This window comes from Dermochelys coriacea, chromosome 5 (genome assembly GCF_009764565.3).
Source record: "Dermochelys coriacea isolate rDerCor1 chromosome 5, rDerCor1.pri.v4, whole genome shotgun sequence".
Lineage (NCBI taxonomy): Eukaryota > Metazoa > Chordata > Testudines > Dermochelyidae > Dermochelys > Dermochelys coriacea.
The window spans coordinates 127,885,321-127,905,805 of record NC_050072.1 but is presented as its reverse complement, the minus strand read 5'-3'; the positions used below and the strand labels follow the sequence as shown (position 1 = coordinate 127,905,805).

The window sequence follows — 20,485 nt, the reverse complement described above, 5'->3', positions numbered from 1 at the left end:
AGGCAGATGAGGAGAAAACTTTTAACTGCCTTCTTACTTCTCCCCCTCAGCACAGCTGCCATTTCAGCTCTCACTTTCTGTTGGGGGGGGGGGGGGGGAAGCAGCAGCAAACAAAAACCCTCACTAGAGTTGCAGCCTGACTGTTTCAATAAGTCGCCGAAAACTTAAAGTAGCTGTCTGGTCACCATCTGTTACTAATTAGGCAGCAAGGTTCCTGGGGAACAGAAAAAGGGAGAAGTGGGTTTCTAAGCTCAGGGAACTGGGGGAGAGCAGGGAGGAAGGGGAGGGAAGAGAAAGGAAAAACTTAAGACATATCACTGTCCATCTGTTAGCTGGGAGGAACTATAACCCAAGTGCCAGGACTGAGATAGAAGAATGGTTTTAAAAAGAACGAAGCTATACTCCAACAACAATACGCTACTTCAAGTTGTACATTAGGTTATCAGTGCACTTCCTAAACCAACAGGCCATCTAAGTGCACACCCTATGATGGTTTACTGCTTTATTTTCACATCAATATTTGTATTAGAGAATGCATCAACTGAAATGATATTTGCATATTTATATACTCTTCCAGTTCACACCTTTTATACCTTATTTCCATATTTCAAAGGTTAGGATTTTTAACCTGTAACTTTCTTGGTATGTTTTTTCCAATACTTGTTACTTATGACAGTACCCTTAATATTAAGGCAACAAAGTGCATGATGAAATTTTGTAAGCATTATGTTCCACATTTAGCTGAATTCATTTTATAATATTAGCATTAATGTGTAAAGCTAACATCGATTAGCAAGTCATGTAAAATGCACTACATGACATTATTGGCACAATGTAATTACTTTACTTCTGTAAAATATTTAAAAATCAATTAAAATGCAAGAAAAAAGTGAAATCTAGAATGAAAAGCTGAGCAATTAATGATTAGTAGTCTGGGAGGGTTCTGAAAAGAAATATTAACAAAATAAAAGTGTAACATCTTAGTTTTTAACATCCAATACAACAGGCATAAAGTAGTGTTTCTAGATTCTATTTTCAGACATAACATTTATTTAGAAGCCCTCTTCCCCCCCCCCCCCCCCAAAAAAAAAGATTGGTAGTCAATATAAATTCATCATTTAAGTTAACTACTGTTCCCCAAACATATTTGCACATCATAAACCAACCTCGTAGTTTTCCACCTCTCCATCTTCCACATCCAACTCGAAGCTGAAAGCTGGTCCAACTGCAGGTGGCACTGGAAGCATTGATCTGCAGGAAGATCAATCAGGGATAGGATTTACTATACATAAAATTAAACAGTTGGCCAAAACAATACACTTTTACTTTCTTTCAGAAAGTTATGCCCAATGTTCTTCACCTGTAATCTTGTTAACTTATTAAAATGAATATGCTTTAGAAATTAAATGGAAATATTAAATTAATGCATTAAATAAAGGATTAGAATTCAGGCAATTCAACAGTTAAGGTACTCACAGCAAAGTTAACTCCAAGACATGGCACATGAGACACACAGTAGAATATCTTCAATTGCTATTTATAAGATTATATGTCTCAGATACCTACGAGTCAATGTTCCCATAGAAACCTTACCTCCTAACTAGTATCATTGCATTGATAACTAAAATTCAGAACAGAACTTCTGGTTTCGATCTGTTCAGCTTTTAAAATAGATCAAAAAAATGACCAAAGACAAGTAACCCCAAACTTGATGTGGCTCTGCAATGCAAAAAGCCTAAGTTCTCTAATACACAAATACATGTAAATAAGTATGCAAGTTGGTTCATTTGCACATTTTGAGAATAGCTCCCACTGCACATTCACAAATACATGTGTATATTACAGGAATTTAGACCAGGGAGAAGACAGAGGGGTTTCTGCATCTGGGAAATGAGATCAAGCTTGGGGTGCTCATTTTTCTGTTCTTAATTTTTTTCTTTTTTTAAATTAAAAACAAGCAATATATATTCCAAAAATTAAGAAAATTCATCATTATAGTTTAAAACTTACAGCAGAGAGTAGGGAAATTCACAAGTTAAGATTTCTAGAGCACTGTAAATGTGGTCTCATTGGGCTCAGACAGACTACAGCAGTCTCTCGACTTTGCTAAGTCACCAGGGATGGGGAAGTCAGGAGGGCACAGCATCTGGGGAAGTTCTACAAGAAAAGTGATCTAAAGCTTTGCAAGTTCATTGGATCATTTATTCAAATGTAATTTAGCAGAGACTGGAACAGCAGAGTGTTCATAGTGAAAGAAACTGGAAGTTTGGGAATCCAACAAAAGACTTGAAACTCGATGAGCTTTTTCAATGTTGTCTTTCAGATATAGGAAAGAATACAAATATTCATCTTCTCTTTCCAAGCATTTTATGTTCAGCTCAAAAACAGAAGCAGCATCCACAGAACAAACAAAGCACGCGGAATCTGACTTTTGATCCACCCGATTCCAGCAGAAAGGGGCCCTACCCAGTTCTGTAGGCCCATCACAATCCCTGAATTTTGTTTCTTCCCCACCCTCTTAAAGAAATGGCTGATTGGATTCAGGACAGAAATTCAGCATCTACAACAGATTAGCAGTTCAGTCAATAAGAAAAAGTAACAGGATGTAATGTTCCATTATTTTTCAATAAAACTGTTTCAAACTAAGCAAAGCAATTTATCCCTGAATAAAGACTGTTGGATTTGAATTGAGTATGAACACTTAAGTTTTTATCCCATTGTAAGGACACTGCAGAACGTAACATGTACCCGCATAACAAAAAATAAGTACAAAAACCTAGCATACAAGTATATTTTATATACTGTTACAGGTGGACCAACTCTCTACAGCCTTCCACAGAATCAGGAAGAGACCCATGAGTGACTCTGGGACTATGTCCCCATCCAATTCCACATTTCTACCATTTGCTTGTTGAAGCGCTAGCGCTGTTTGCAAGAGGATGCAAACACTTAAAAAAAAAAAATATAATAGCAAGTGTTTGACTCTGTTCATCCTTGAAAGTGGCTCAACTGTTTTTGCTTGTGGGCAAAGCCCAAATGTGGGAAATTTGGATATGAAAGGTAAACATGTAAGAAAGTTAAAAACAACTGAAAAAAGCAACTGAAAGAAGAAACATGGGAATGTTGAGGCAAACTAAGGACAGGTGTTGCTACGTGCTATGCCTGAAAGGGAACAGTGTTGGGCTGAGGACAGGATAAGGCCTATGTTAAAGGGATCATTTAAAAATGAAAGTATATTAAAAACGTTATTTAACAAGCTACAAAAAGCTGCACAAAACTTACAGCACATATGGTAACAGGCTGGGATGATAAGGGGGTGGTGGTATTGGCTGCTGGGATCGATATCTACTGCGCCCTGTGAGTCTTCGAGGCATAAAGGGTGGATAAGGCTGTGAGGAGGAAGAAAAGCTTCAGTATTTTCTTGCACAGTTTACTAGTATATTTAAATTAACTGAAATTTGGACTATTAGAACTGATTTTTAAAACACATTACCAAATAAAATTAAAATGTTTATTCAAACACAAACAATTTTGTTAAGACAAGAATTCCTAATTATGCAGCTTCCATCATTCTGTGTGAAATGGCTGAGATATACAACGTACACGGGTAACCCATGCAAAATAGTCTTTAAAATCCTTCTAAGGCCTGGTCTAAAAACCGGGTTAGTACTAGAATAACTATTTTGGTTAGTCTCTAAGGTGCCACAAGGACTCCTTGTTGTTTTTGCTGATACAGACTAACACGGCTACCCCTCTGAAACTTGGTTAGAGTTGTGATCTTACGACCTACTGATATGGTTACCCTGGCACAAGCCTTAGTGTGGACACAGTTATACTAGTATAGAGTTTCCTTACAGTTAGAGCCCTACCAAATTCACAGTCCATTTTGGTAAATTTCAGTGATAGCATTTTAAAAAGTCAACTTCACTGTTTCAGATGTTTACATCTGAAATTCAGTGTTGTAACTATGGGTGTCCCCACCCAAAAGGAGGGTGGGGAGTTGCAGTGCTATTGTAGGGGGTCGTGGAATTCCCACCCCTACTTCTGCGCTGCTGCTGGCAGGGGCACTGCCTTTAGAGCTGGGCAGCCTGCCAGGTGCCAAGCTCTAAAGCTAGTGCCACTGCCAGCAGCAGCGCAGAAGTGAGGGTCCAAGGTATGTGAGGGGCAGGTTACCAGTTGGGGGCTGACAGCTCGACCCGCAGCCTCCTGTCCAGGTGCGGGGGTGACAGCTGGATCTGTAGCCTCCTGTCCGGGTCAGGGGCTAACAGCTGGATCTGTAGCCTCCTGTCCGGGTCAGGTGCTGTCCCAACCAGCAGCCAAGGAATTTCCTGCAGGCAGCGGAGGTTCCCAGAGGTGGGTCTGACCCAGCTCTTGAAGCAGCCCCTGCAGGGAAAGAGGAAGTCCTGTCCCTCCCCAGCCTGGCCAGGACTAGCAGCTGGAGCCCTGCGCTTCCCCTCCAATAGCCAGATTTCACAGGGGAGATCAGATTCACAGTCGGTGGTGATGTGTTTTTTACGGCAGTGAATTTAGTAGGTCCCTACTTATAGTATAGTTTATTCCCAAATGGGAATGAGAATAGGCTAGTCCTCGGTACCATTGTGCAAACATTTCTGACTCTGCCTATTAAAATGGGGCAAACATGGTAAAATTTTGCCACTTATTTTGAAGTGACATTTAAAGAGTATTGAATAATTTATTTATTGAAGGGAAAGATCACTGAAGGATTTTGATGGCACTTTGTCAGTCATCCTTCATGTTTGTGCCATCCATGCAAATGAACTACAATTAGTAGAAGGTCCCTAAAAATACCTGATCCTCCTTTTTTTAAATTGAGAAATTTTTTAAAACAAATGATATAAATATATAATGCATACTTAAAACCCAAAATTTATGACAATAAATTGACACACTGACACATAATAGCAATCTCTCATTCTTTCCCACAAATACTTCACCTTAAATACTTGACTTCTACTCCAAAACAATAAGCTTTCATTTTATTCCCTAGTACCAAGTACAAGTACCAACACTATCAAAATGGGTTGTGTGTGTCTTCATTTACTCTTATTTCCAAGTCAAGAAAATACAAGAAAATCAGAAATAGAGCCATTCACCATTGACTAATTACTTTTTAATACTTCATTTTCTTTTCTATTTCACATAAGTAGCATCAAACTTTAACTTTTCAATAAATCAGTATGAAAAATACTGGATAAATTTTAACATTTAGGAGTCATTTATCATTTTTCATAAAGCGTCAAAGATTACTCTTCCCTGTCCCAAACAGTACAAATCAACAAATCTAAAGTCTCATGGAAAACTGATAGTTCTATAATTTGCTAATCAAAAACAATCACCCTGCTCCCATCCCTCCTCAACTGTACAAAGCTGAGCTTTGTACTTGAGAAAACCCTATTTCCCGCCAACACACATAAATGAAGTAGCATGGGCAACAGGGTGGAGCAAATTAAATCAAGGCACTACAGGTAAAAAAAGATACTGAAAATGAAGGCCCTGATGCTGCAAACACTTACAAAAATATGTAACTTTAATGAATAGTCCTTTGATTTCAATGAAACTACTTATGTGCTTAAAAATAAATATGTGCAGATATGGTTGCAGGATCCAGGGTTAAATTGTGTTTTTATTAAAATATTATTTCAGAACAAAACTGCTCAGTGCTAACAGTGAAAAATTATTTACACTTTCAATACATTAACAAAGTGATAGTGAACATTTTATACACAAAGGCCAAAGCCCATTTTAGGCACCCAAGAGCAAGGTTTTCAAAAGCAGCTACGTGACTTAAGAACACAACTCCGATTGACTTCAGACTACAAACCCTGACAGAGGAGTATAACTTGGCCAAAACATTTTAGCTTTCTTAACTACTGGATGTTCAACGTATTGGAAGATGGGAGTGGTTGTGAATGTAGCATGGACTATTTGCTTATCCATTTAATGTTTGATTAGGTCTCAGAATAAAGATATTAACGAGGCCATGGACTTGCCTTTTTCTGTATAGGTAAGCATTTTAAGCGTGAAATTTCTTAGCAGAAAAAAAATCTTTAAAGAATTTCAGATTTTACCTAACCACCAGAAAACTAAAACAAACAAGCATAAGATGACTGACAGCAGCAATTCAAGAGGATAAAATGGGAATTAATGAACTAGCAACATGATTTAACTTGAAAAATGTTTTTTGTCCACCCTGCTGTGGAACATGTCCATACCCAACCAATTAGGACATGTCTTCACTGCAGCTGGGAGTGTGCTTCCCAGCTCAGGCAGATTAGACACATGCTAGTTCTACTTGAGCTAACATGCTAAAAATAGCAGTGTAACCACAGCAGCATACGCAACAGCTCAGGTTAACCATCAGAGTACAAATCCATCTGGAGCACCTGGGTGCACACTCAGGCAGTGAGTTCAAGCCGTTGCCCAGACTATCCCAACTGTACTGCTATTTTAAGCATTTTAGCATGTGTCTACCTACCCGAGCTGGGAAGCACACTCCCAACTGCAGTGCAGACATACCTAAGTGTCATAAAAATTCATTACAAAACAAGTGCAGCATTTCAACACTATGGTTGTATAGTAGAAGTAGCAGATTGTGCTGGAACAGAAAACCTTTTCTAAGCAACTGGCATGACAGGCTCTCTACAGTTAATATTTATCAGAAACCATTACATGATGTCACTAATAAATTACCTTTGACTTGTTTAGACATGGAGATTAAACAAATTTCATTATGCAGTGACAGCCTCTAACAAAATTCTACCCAGTAATCTGATTTTATTTTTAAATAAAATAGTTGTGACGTACAACCACCACCCATGCCAGGGTATTGATGAATTGAGAAGCATAGCATGAGGAAGAGGGAAGTGCTGAAAGCAATACTTACTACTCCAAAGGACACCTCCTGGTGTAAAGGGTCGTGCGTTAAGAACTGGAGAGGGGCTGAGGGAGTCAATGTTGGTGGATGGGCTGAGGGAGGGTAGGTAAAACCTCCTACTGGAAGGTGTTCTCCAAGCAGTTCTACTTCGTTCTCTATCCTTTGAAGTGGCTAAGAAGAAATAGTGTTTGCTGTATTTAGGATAGTTAATTTTTCCCCACAGATGAGACAAGGTTACAGCTTTGTGCTCCCTGGTTGCTGTCATCTTTTTACAGAACAAACAGAACTGACTGGATTCATGGCTTCTGTCCTCAACACTAGTGGAAAAACAACCATTTAGCTATCCCCCAAGGGGTTAAATAAGGATCTAGTACTGAGGTTCCCAAATTTTTCTTATAGTGCATCCCCTTTTCAGATATACTAAATGCCCATGTACCCCTACCCTTCTCATCACTGATACTTTGTGAGGTCTTCTTAACGCTACCTGTCTTTAACCATCTGTCCATATTTCACTGTTATATACAGATATAGAGAAATGTATACAACTGAAAAAAACCTAAGTTCTGAGTTCAGTTAACTTGCATAGTTGCTGGGCAAATGTACGGTGACTGGAGGTGAGGACTTTGTACATCAGCGTCTCTGTATCTGTGTTCTCATAGGTACATCTTGAAGTAAATTAACTACCATATTTTATACAACAAATTCCCAGAGTTTTAAGCTTTGTCTGAGTAGCCTATTATGAAAATGCAAAAAATAAAATTAATAAAACCCACCATTACACAATTTCTCCCGTGTACCCCCTCCTCCGAGATGTCTCACGTACCCACAGTTTGGGAACCCATGATCTAGTATATAGTAACATTTCCCAGCTAGTCACATTCAGAGGCCAGGACATTTGCAAACTGGCAATTAACCATGAAAATTACTGTAATTCCCTAAGAATATGAGCAGCAGACTGCTCTCCTCACGCACTAGAATAAAACTAGCTGTGAAACGTCAAATGAAAGACTTTTAGCAAGAGGCTCCGAGTTCTTTTGTCCTTCTGGCCACAGTCTATAGCAATGGTTCTCAACCGCGGCACAATCAGCACACAGCTGCAGCCCATGTCACATCCTCAGGGTCATACAAGTAGTATATATATTGCATGGATTTGGCACACAACACAGACAGCTGCATATGTAGCCCACAATGGTAAATAGGATGAGAGCCCCTGATCTATAGTAAAAAATAACCCCTTTAAATCAGCAACCAGAGAGGTTCACGAAGGTACACAGAAAATCACAAGGGTACGCAGTAATACAGAAACATTTCAGTCAATGCAAGTTCTTCAAAAAAATATTCCACTGCAGTAAAGGACTTAGAGTGGATAGATGGTCAGGATGTGAGCTTGGGACTCAGAGGAGACCCATGCTCAGTTCTTTGCTCCAGAGATCCTGTGTGACCTGGGGGAAATCCACTGTCTCCATGTGCCTTGGCTCCCTATCTATAAAATGGGAATAACTGCACTTCCCCCTACCTCATGGGAAGGCTGTGAAAATAAATACACTGAAGAGTGGGAGGTGCTGTGGGGGCCAGGTAAGTATCTAAAATAAACAGATTATTCAAATGAATCACGTAAAATCACTACTGGAATCCAGAAATACTTTAATAATGGTCCTCTGAATCAGTAGGCTACATATTGGTGGGCAATATCTTAACACCCTACTCCTTTAGTACAAAGAAGTGCCTAATCCATAGATTATCTCAAAAATGGTTCCAGTTCTCTACTATTTCCTTATAAAATCCATTATCTACATATTTCTAGATGCCTTCAGCTTCCGCTATGTGCCTGAGCAAGTTAAAAATGTTTCCTATTGGAAAGCTCATTGTTTGCACGTGAAGAAAGAACTGTTATCCTCCCTCCACGCCTCCTCCACCAAACCCCATTCCCCTGCCACTAAAACACAGGGTATGGACACACTGTATTGAGCTTGTGTCTTATCTTGGTTGCTTTCATAACCATGTCAATCTTGTATCGCTTTTACATAAGGCATTTTAAAAACACTCCCTTTACCTAGTGACAAAGAGATCACTTGTTAAATAAGAGGCTTCCACTCCCCCCCCTTCCACTCCCCACCCCTTGCACTTGGGCACCAAAATCCTCCCTTGGGGTGCCCAGGTTATTAAACCCAATGAATGTATACAAGTTCTAGTCAGCAATCCTCACAATGGTGAGCTTTGTTTGCGACATCATTTAATTAGAAAGACGCTAATATTAGCCCTGCAACGATACTTTGTGGCATTTAACCTCAGAAGCCAGTCAATTATCTACCTATAAAAGGGAAATAAATCTGCTTCGGTGGGTCTTTCTTTGGCAGCAACAACAAAGTAAAGGACCATAAGTGAAACTGTCAAGAGTAGGAGGCACCCCTTATTTTACCCATCCCCCCCCACAAACACACTGGTAATAAATTCAACAGATTTTCAGTTCTGTTTTAAATTATTTCCGGGCAGAGAAGCAGCATCGTAAGTTCCAGCCCAAAAAACAATTTTAGGAGGAATTCATAAATAGTGCATAACAGCGGTTGAGGCTAGATATGCTAATCTAAAGAGTTGCTATATTATATATTACTTTTATTATTAAGAAAGGTCAGCCCAATGATCAGATCAATCTTGGTCTCAACATTTTAAAAATTCTTAATCCCCTACTGTCTTACTAACTGCCTCTTTATTTCCTGGTTGCAGGTAGATAGCTCCACCCACTTCACGAAACACAACAGAGGAAATCACTGTGTGGAAACAAAGGGAATGGGAAATTCTGTCCCCTGTTCAGCTGAACAAAACTTTACACTGTAGGCATTTCTATGGCACTCATTGTAACCCTGTGGGCATGGCATAGGAGCTGTCAAGCCCTACCATACTGGAGTCATCTGATCTAAGTGTAACACCACACCTGATTCAGAGGTTCAGCCATAAGGGGCAGGCACAGGCCTGAGCACTTGATCGTATTGAAACTGCTCTTTTGTATTCATGTATTAATGAAATATTGGCATCTTCTAAAGTGCCAGCCAAACAAGCCTTTAGGAGGATATAGATGCCTGTCCACAATCTCCAAAGAGTTAATAAACGGGGATTATGAAGTCTCACTTTTTGTTAGGTGAAATATGTAAAATAAGGTCACCTAAGCGCCACTTCTGTATGGACCCCTATCATGGAGCTGTTACCCTTTCCACTAAGCTTTCCCTGAGTGGAAGGGCTCCATAACCATATCCAAAAAATATCTAGGTTCTCTGGAATGCATTTTCAAGGACACAAGGCACTATGCTTTTCTCCTTTGTTCCATCGAAATTCGCAATTTAAAAAAATCTGTCTAAGGTAACTGGATGGGGGCAAGGAGAGGAGAAAGGGAAAATTCCTCCTCACATTCTCCTATTTCTTTCTAGGAAGCAACCTGTGATTTTGTTCCGCCAAGACCACTGCTCGACTTAGACTTTGTTTTCTGCTCCCAGGAGAGAAGAAAAAACTGCAGAAGCAGTAGAAAATCTATGAAAAAGGTGAACATTATTTTAGGCTCTCCTGACAGGAGTAAAGGAGGAACAAGAGAGTACATGGCCTGGGAAATACTATTAAGACAAAGGTGATTGTAATTTCTTGCATCTGATATTCTTATGGGCCATGGACTTTTGCTTAGGAAGCTCTGCCATTGCATCAAAAACCTGTAAGAGTTACTGCGTGTCAGGTGCACCCACTTTCCCCTACCATAAAGCCAGATGAATGATAACAGCAAATATTCTAGGAAAGTTAGTTAGTAAAATATGATACATACCGACCGTGACTGTTGTGTTTGGAAGGGAACGAACTGGCCTGGCGGTGGCAGGTGAGGAGGATGGTGTGGAGAGAGGTGAGGAGGATGCAAAAGAAATGGATCACTAGAAATAAGGGGTGGAAATGCTGCGTATGGCACTGGTAAGTGTTGGACTGAGCATGCCTGAAGCATCTGTAAAAGAAAAGAAGAGACCACATTTACAATTTTACAATTCTGCTTCTAACCTGAATATTCCTTTAATTTGTAATAGTTTCGTTGTTCACTAAAAGTGGCGTTCAAAGGAAATGTACCACTTGCCTCAGAATGCATTGATTTTTTTATATAACCCTAACGTGGCAAAAGAGATACTTCCACTCAAGAACTGAGATTTATTTCAGAGCTTTGATATCACAGGCAAAACCTGAAAGGTGCTGAGTACCCTTCACTTCAGATGAAGGTAAGGAGTTGAAGGTGCTCCGCATCTCGCAGGATCAGGCAGGACTTCTGACTGAAATACAAGAAGGGTAGGGGTTACTTACCCCAGTAGCTTCTATTCTCCATACGTGTTGCCTCCTCAGAACCACATGCCTAACTACATGATTACACAACCATTTTAAGGGACAGACAAGATGGATGAGGTAATATCTTTTATTAGACCAACTTCTGTTGGTGAAAGAGACAAACTTCAGAGCTTACAGAGAGCTTCTCATCAGGTCACTCGAAGAAGACCTCTGCGTAAGCTCGAAAGCTTGTTTTTCTCACCAGTAGAAGTTGGTCCCATAGAAGGTATTACTTCACTCAGCTGGGATCAACACAGCTATAACAGTTAAGCAGCAACTTGTCTCAAGTTCTAGGTATAAATATTCCAACCCCAAGCATTGCTCAGTTCTTCTCTACCTCTAGAATCCTTAACTTCTGAAGCATAGGAGAGGAAAGTGTCATTGTGGCTCTGTGAAGGTAACAAACCCTAAGCTCTGTAAAAGGTAGCCCCTCTTCTCTCCTTTGAAATTGCCTGTCCAGGGCATGCTACAGGACACTAGTTAGTATGCTCTCAGGAGAAGGGCAGCAGGTTGAGGAAAGGAAAACATTTCATGGAAATTAAATTTGAAAAAGTTTAACCAGCTCTACAGTTCATCTTAAAATGGAAAAAAAAAATAGTCCAAAGTTTTCCTTTTCCCCTGAATTTTTCAGACCGTTCTCAGGAGGTGGGCTAAGGAGCACTGCTAACTGAAAAGCGATCAAAGCACTGCCCCCTCCCAAAACAAGCATCTAGTCTGGACACAGGATTGAGAGAATCCCCATTTGTGAAGGTGTGGAATGAATTTCAGAGAGGAATCCCATAAGGTTTCTGTTAAGGACATATTGTGGATACTTGCCACTGAAGCAGCCATACTCCCTAGTGAATGAACCCTGGGAAATCAGATACAAAATGTAGGCCAGCTTCTATCGGGAGCACATGCACAGTCTTATGCATTTAAGACAGCCCTTCAGTTGAGATGGCCTGATCTTTAGCTTTCCAGAGGCCACGGACTGCTAGGCTTCCTAAGGAGAGACAGAAATTTTGATATCCACGGGAAGTGACTTCACTTCCCTCAGTATGGCTATGGGGCTTTGGAAAAATACAGGCCTTGAGACAGACATGAAGGTTATACAGGGCAGGACTACCATCAGAATTCAGCTCCAAGACTCTCCTGGTTGAGCAGACAGTCCTAAGACAAGGGGAAAAGGGGTAGAGAGAGAAAGGTCCTATGGACTCAGAAAGACTCATGGTAGTTTTAGTGGAAACCAAATTCAAGTCACAGGAATCAGAAGGCTTCCAGATGGGAAGCGTCATGACTGTAAAATCCTTTAACTTGTTACGCCAGGGAATGGAAAAAGCCACTCCTTTCTTAAAAACATTGTTTGCAGAAATAGCCATAACTAAAGTTATAACTGACAGGTTTCAGAGTAGCAGCCGTGTTAGTCTGTATCCACAAAAAGAAAAAGAGTGCTTGTGGCACCTTAGAGACTAAAATTTATTTGAGCAAAAGCTTTTGTGAGCTACAGCTCACTTCATTGGATGCATCCGGTGAAGCAAGCTGTACCTCATGAAAGCTTATACTCAAATAAATTTGGTAATCTCTAAGGTGCCACAAGTACTCCTTTTCTTAAGTCATAACTGTTGCCAAGACATCAAAGAAGAGGAAGTCTCTTCAACACCAATTGCACTTAGAAGCATAACACTTTCTAGTGAAAGGGGTCCTAGATTCTTCACACTCCAACAGAAGAAAGTAACCTTGACCTAGAAACCCATCATGTTGTCAAGTGAAGCAGTTTGAGCGCTGGGTACAAAATCCAGTCTTTCTGCTGGAACAAGCGTTGTCCCAGAGGAAAGACGATTGGTGGTTAGGGACCAGGGCAATAGTCTGGGACTTCAGAAATGTAAAGGAAGCAGACTTCCTGCATGACCTTGGGCATATCACTTAGCTTTTCTGTGGCTCAGTTCCCCATCTGTACAATGGGGATGATCGTACTACCCTACTTCACAGAGGTACTGTGAGGATAAATACATTCAAGATTTGAGGTGCTCTGCTGTTATGTTAATGGGGGCCATCGTCAGGAAGAAGAAAACTGCAATAAAATCAAACTACAAAGTTTTTAAAACTACCAAAAAAAACCTTTCTACTTTTACATACAATTTTTACAACATTTTATGAATGCTCTAGATGGCAGAGAGAGGAACTGAGGGACATCTTGAAAGGGTTGCAGTATTCATACCCCTGCACAATAGAATACAAGGCTAAAGGAGCACATATACACCCTGAACTGCCAAAGGTTTTTTAAAAAGGTGCCATGGCGAGGCACACAACTCCTGCAGTATGGCTCTGTGCAGGCAAGGTCATGGAGGAGAACCTAAGAATGAGGAAAAGCAGGTTTTCAGTACAGCAGTACAACTGACAGTTCTGTCTCAATACAAATATGTGCAAAACAAACAGCACTTTGTTTACTGATTGGAGGGGAACTGCTAGAAGGTGCCATGAATCGGTCCCCAATGGCTCAGTAACATTGCCTCCAACACACTTCCACCTCTGCAGGCCCAGGAGTGATGTCAACACGCAACACACTGTATATATTGACAATACTGACTCTGCAGGTGGTAAAGAGATGTCGCTTATGAGCAAATGCCAGTACTGGAGGTGTAATCAACCTCACTCTATTACTACTACTAATTATTTGTATTACCATAGTGCTCAAAAGCCTCGTCAATGACCAGGACCCCTTTATGCTAGGTGCTGTACAAACACAAGAGAGACAAGTCCCTGGCCCAAGGAGCTTACAATCTATGTATAAGACAAGAAACAGATGGCTAGGAACAGGGGAGTACAAGTAAACATGAGACAATAGTGGTCAGCATGATGGGCAGTGGTCTTTGTACTCTAGCAGCCTAACCTTTGTCAAGTTTTGTGTAGGCATCACTGAGGTCATGACCTCCCAAAAATCAATGTTTACTAGAGGCTGATATACTCCAGGAGATTAGTTTGAGCTGAATTTTGGTTTCCCCTGAAATGTACTATTAACTGTCCTTGATTATTCACCAGCATCTACTGCAATGCAATTTATGTGGTAGCCCAAAGTCTTATATTGTGGTAAGAGGTTATTGTTCTGCAAATGAAATTTTATTGTATACCATAAACTGAGGATTGGTTCTCTGAATAACCGAAGATTAATTTATATACTACAACATTAAGTACTATAGTACAACAGTTTGGTGGAGATTCTTGAAGCATATTAAAACAGACTTCAGTGACGACATATTTAAATAAATATTAGATACCTATTACAAGCTTTTAGAAAACTTCAAACAGAAGTTACAGCCTTGATGCAGGAATTAATGGGTAAAGTTCTATGGCCTAGTCTAACATCCTGTGTAACAAATCATCATAATGGTCCCTTCTGGCCTTAAAACCTATGAATATTGATCTTATCCACACACAACCACTATTATTCACTATTGAGAATAATATCTTGATAGCTTACCTCACAATACACTGAGAAAACATGTTATCATAGAATCATAGATTATCAGGGTTGGAAGGGACCTCAGGAGGTCATCTAGTCCAACCCCCTGCTCAAAGCAGGACCAATCCCCAATCTTTGCTCCAGATCCCAAACAGCTCCTTGAAGGATTGAACTCACAACCCTGGGTTTAGTAGGCCAATGCTCAAACCACTGAGCTATCCCTCCCCCCTCTTGCTTCAGACTATTTTACTTCATTTTGTGTTTTTATTATATTTACATATTAAAGCTGGAGTGTGTAGTGATCATTACAGGTAAAGATGCTTGGCCATTTCCATTCTAATAGGCCTTTTCCATTTGCTTATATCTAGGGCCAATGTTTTCCGGCAATGAGGAAATAGTAATTCCGGATTTTTAAAGTTGTTGATTTCAGAAATTTCAGATATGCTTTATATTAATACAAAAATATTGTATTGTTGTGGAACACTGAGGGCTAGAGCCAGCTCCACAGGGGAGGTGAGGGGCAGACATGGGGCACTGAGGGCTAAAGCCAGTTGTGTACTGGGAGGAGGAGGCAGGAATCAGCGCTGTGCAGGGGAGGTGAGCAGGGGAGAGGCATTGTGGATGCTGAAGAAAGCAGGCGCGAGTGTTCTATCCTCCGCAGCATGGCCAGGGAGCCCTGCATTCCGCTGCTGTGCCCTGCCCACCCGGGGAAGCTCCGTGGCAGTTTTGCTGAGCCCAGGCCTGTCTGAGGAGGGGAGAAGTTGGCAGTGAGTCTCAGCAGCAGCCAGCCCCCAGCCTCTGCCCTGCACTCTGAGGAGTCAGGTGTCTCAGGGACCAGCGCCAGGGTTGCCAGATTTCTACTGCATTAATAGCCCAAAATCACTTTAAAAACTAACCCAAAGCATTCCACTCTATTTACTGAAACAAAATGGGGGAAAGGAGGGAGTGCTGGAGGGCTACTGTTGGGGGGGTCTGGAGGGGGTACCTGCAGCCTCACACTCAAGGTGGGGGGCAGCGGTATGCTCCTTGTCACAGTGGCAGGGCAACTGGCGCAGGCCCAGGATGTAGCACCAGCCCGTCAGTCAGTGCTTCCCTGCAGGGCTCTCCCACCTCCCCAGTTAGGGAACTGGGGCCTGGCCCTGTCATTCCTGCTGGGCAGAAATTCTGGAGGGGAGAAGAGGGCTAACCCTGCATGCCCCACCCATGCATCACGTCTGCCCTGAGGACGGCGTCTCTGGGCAGAAATATAGGCAGAGAGAGAGAGAGAGAGAGAGAGAGAGAGAGAGAGAGAGAGAGAGAGAGAGAGTGTGTGTGTGTGTGTGTGAGAGAGAGAGAGAGAGAGAGAGAGAGAGAGAGAGAGACCCTGCATGCCCAGCCCACCCTCTGATCTGACCCCCTGTATAACACAAAGCAGAACTTCCCTGAATTACTTCCTATTTGAATTACAGGAGATCTTTTAGAAAAACAACCAATCTTGATTTAAAAATTGCCAGTGATGGAGAATCAACTACAACCCTTGGTAAATTGTTCTGATAGTTAATTACTCTCACCGTTAAAGATGAGAAAGCTACTCACCTTGTGCAGTAACGGAGGTTATTTGAGATAGAAGCCGAGGCAGAAGCGGAAGCATGCATAGGGGACAGACCGACATGTGGAGAAGGTAAGGGTACCACATTTGTCGTGTCCATGTGGGGGCTATTAGGATCATTCTGGATCTGTCTTGTTTTATCTTGTGGAGTACACGGGCTAGGAGGGAGGTGAGCAGGAAGGCATACAGGAAGGGGGCTCTCCACTTGATGAGAAAGGTGTCACCCAGAGTGTGTCAACCGAGTCCTGCTCTGGAGCAGAACTGGGGGCATTTGGAGTTTTGGGCAGTTGCAAAGAAGTCTATCATTGGGAACCCCCTCACTTGGAAAATATCTCGGATGACCTGTGTGTTCAGCTCCCATTTGTGATCTTGATAAAAGGTCCTGCTCAGGGCATCTGCTGTGTTGTTCAGGCAGCTATAACATGGAGATTGCATTTGATGCCCCATTGCCAAAGACATATGGCTTCCACACACAGGGAATGTGACTGAGCTCCCCCTTGCCTGTTTATGTAGAACATACAGGCTACAGTGTCCGTGAGGATCGGTACCGTTTTGTTTTGGATTAGTGGTAGGAAATGAGAACAGGCATTTTGAACCGCTTGTAGTTCCAGCAGACTGATATGAAGCTGGGACTCCGCTGGAGACCAGGGCCCCTGTACAGAAGGTGTCCGTAGATGTGCCCCCACAGCCTAGGAGGGATATGTCCATGGTGATGGTAAGCACTGGTGGATTCGGCTGAAACGGCACACCCCTGCAGACGTTGTCTGGATTGGTCCACCATTGCAGGGAGTCCTTGACCACACTGGGCATGGCGAGGAGTTTGTTTACGCTGTGCCTGTGGGGAGCATAATTTGTCCGTAACCAGGCTTGAAGGCACCACATGTGTAACCTTGCATGTTGGACGACAGATGTCGTGGTGGCCATGTGGCCTAGAAGTTGCAGGCAAGTTCTGGTAGACGCCTGCAGGCTGTTCTGCGCTGTTGAGATTAAGGTGGTAGAGTCAGAAAACGTTTTGTTGGAAGGGAGGCAGTTGCTTCGAGGGAGTTGAGGTTCGCTCCAATGAATTCCAGGCATTGGACAGCTGTTTGAGTGGACTTTTGTAAGTTTATTTAAAGTCCTAAGGAGGTGAAGAGTTTTATCATACGTTGAGTGGTATCTATGGCTGTCTGCAGCGTTGGTGCTTTCAGCAGGCAGTCATCCAAGTACGGGAATATCATTATTCTCCCTCTGCGTAAGTAGGCCACTACTATGGCGAGTACAAGTACCAAACACAGAGGTAATATAACTAATGTTCAGCAGATTATATACCGTGACCCCCCCCAAGTCTTTGTCAGAATCACCTGCTTCCCAGGATAAAATCTTCAGCCTGCAAGTACAGGCCTGCATTCTTTGTTCCCTGATGTACACATTTACGTTTGGACCTATGAAAAGGCACATTGTTTGCTTGCGCCCAGCTTACCAAGCAATCCAAGTAGCTTTCTATCAGTGACCTGTCCTCTTCATTATTTACCACTTAGGTTTTCTGTCATCCACGAACTTTCAATAATGATTTTATGTTTTCTTCTAGGAAGGGATGGCCAACCAGAGCCTGAGAAGGAGCCAGAATTTACCAATGTACATTGCTGAAGAGCCACAGTAATATGTCAGCAGCCCTCCCATCAGCTCTTCGTCTCCAGTGCCTCCCCCTTCCCCCACTCCTGCTGTGATCAGCTGTTTTGCATGTGCAGGAGGCTTTGGGGAGTAGGGGGCAAGAGGGCAGGCACAGCACGTTCGGGGAAGGGGCGTTGGGGGAAGGGGTGGAGTGGAGGCAGGGCTTGGGACAGAGCAGCAGGTTGAGCAGTGAGCACCCCCTGGCACTCTGGAAAGTTGGTGTCTGTAGCGCCAGCCCCGGAGTCAGCGCCTGTGCAAGGAGGCGCATATTAACCTCTGAAGAGCCACCTGTGGCTCCAGAGCCACAGGTTGGCCACCCCTGTTCTAGGTCATTGATAAAAATATTAAATAGCATAGGGCAATGAACCGATCCCTGCAGGACCTCACTAGAATCACCACATGCTCTCTATGAGGTTTCCCTCTTTGCATTGCATTTTGAGATCTTTCAGTTAGCACACATTAAATGGATTAAAAACTGGCTGTTAATTTTGCATAATTTTCTCTTTTTTAATCAAAATGCCACATGGTACCAAGTCAAATGCCTTGCAGAAGCTGTTAAGCTTTAATTTTACAGGCTGAAAAATTTCCAAATCTCATCTTTGCCCAAAGGTGGTTTAAAAAAAAAAGTATGCCAACATAGTTCTTTCATTTCTTACATGAAGGCAATGAAAAGCTGACTTAACATTTAAAAAAAAACAACCACCTTTTTTGGGAACAATTCTAATATCTACAGGTGGAGCTAAAAAGCTGAAATTTGAGACAGACAACACATTTTGATTGTCAGGTGAAAAATCTGTTTTGATTGGTCACAGATATAAGCACTGAGCGAGAGCAGTCTTGTGGAAATAATACCATGATGTCATGTGATTAAAAATTACTGTAATGTATGAGCACAAGAGGGCAGGGCTGAATATGGGGAGACAACCATTTCCTCACATTCATGTTTCCCTGCGAATGTTACATTCTTTTAATATAGTGATTTCACTGAACTGAATATACACGATGAAACTGATGTATCCCCTTGCATGAGCAGATTAAACAATATTTTATGACTGTTTTATGGGCAAATTTGTTATGTTTTGAATATAAAATAGTATTGTAACAAAATGTCATGGATAAGGCAGCAATCAGTTTAAGTAAAGATGGTTCCAAACCCATATAATTATCTTCTATCCAACGTGTGCACTGGGACTATAGAGATGCTTCTCCAATCAGATTACACCACTCTGAGCATTTTTCAATTAAAGATTTTCTTCTCTGTGCTCTCCTAGGTCAGATTTTGAAACATTCTGGAGGGTTCCTTGAAAATTAATTCCTTGGAGTAGTTGCTTTCCAGCTGGACTTCTCCCTCTTTGTCCTCTGCTGTTTCATGGGTTTTACAAGACTGCATAAAACCCAGAGATGCTTCAATGGGAGGGCAAATAGGTGTGTGCACCTCCAATCAGTTGCTCCTTAGCAGCTCTTAACACTGTGACTTAATCTATATAGGTTTCAGAGTAGCAGCCGTGTTAGTCTGTATTCGCAAAAAGAAAAGGAGTACTTGTGGCACCTTAGAGACTAACAAATTTATTAGAGCATAAGCTTTCGTGAGCTACAGCTCACTTCATTGGATGCATTTGGTGGAAAAAACAGAGGAGAGATTTATACACACACACACAGAGAACATGAAACAATGGGTTTATCATACACACTGTAAGGAGAGTGATCACTTAAGATAAGCCATCACCAACAGCAGGGGGGGGAAGGAGGAAAACCTTTCATGGTGACAAGCAGGTAGGCTAATTCCAGCAGTTAACAAGAATATCAGAGGAACAGTGGGGGGTGGGGTGGGAGGGAGAAATACCATGGGGAAATAGTTTTACTTTGTGTAATGACTCATCCATTCCCAGTCTCTATTCAAGCCTAAGTTAATTGTATCCAGTTTGCAAATTAATTCCAATTCAGCAGTCTCTCGTTGGAGTCTGTTTTTGAAGCTTTTTTGTTGAAGGATAGCCACTCTTAGGTCTGTGATCGAGTGACCAGAGAGATTGAAGTGTTCTCCAACTGGTTTTTGAATGTTATAATTCTTGACGTCTGATTTGTGTCCATACGTTCTTTTACGTAGAGACTGTCCAGTTTGGCCAATGTACATGGCAGAGGGGCATTGCTGGCACATGATGGCATATATCACATTGGTAGATGCGCAGGTGAACAAGCCTCTGATAGTGTGGCTGATGTGATTAGGCCCTATGATGGTATCCCCTGAATAGATATGTGGACAGAGTTGGCAACGGGCTTTGTTGCAAGGATAGGTTCCTGGGTTAGTGGTTCTGTTGTGTGGTGTGTGGTTGCTGGTGAGTATTTGCTTCAGATTGGGGGGTTGTCTGTAAGCAAGGACTGGTCTGTCTCCCAAGATCTGAGAGAGCGATGGCTCGTCCTTCAGGATAGGTTGTAGATACTTGATGATGCGTTGGAGAGGTTTTAGTTGGGGGCTGAAGGTGATGGCTAGTGGCGTTCTGTTGTTTTCTTTGTTGGGCCTGTCCTATAGTAGGTGACTTCTGGGTACTCTTCTGGCTCTGTCAATCTGTTT

General features: G+C 41.9%; 1 protein-coding gene across 3 annotated transcripts in view; it reads right to left on the bottom strand.

Annotated features, from left to right (window-relative positions):
* Positions 1-20,485, bottom strand: part of RNF38 (ring finger protein 38) — a 196,147-nt gene that overhangs the window by 17,421 nt on the left and 158,241 nt on the right. For all 3 annotated transcript variants that reach the window (XM_038402385.2, XM_038402388.2, XM_038402386.2), the window contains 4 exons: positions 10,701-10,871; positions 6,905-7,066; positions 3,283-3,389; positions 1,167-1,251 (listed from right to left, as the gene is read on the bottom strand). In XM_038402385.2, coding sequence (XP_038258313.1) covers positions 1,167-1,251; positions 3,283-3,389; positions 6,905-7,066; positions 10,701-10,871 — 525 coding nt within the window. The remainder of the gene's footprint in view (positions 1-1,166; positions 1,252-3,282; positions 3,390-6,904; positions 7,067-10,700; positions 10,872-20,485) is intronic.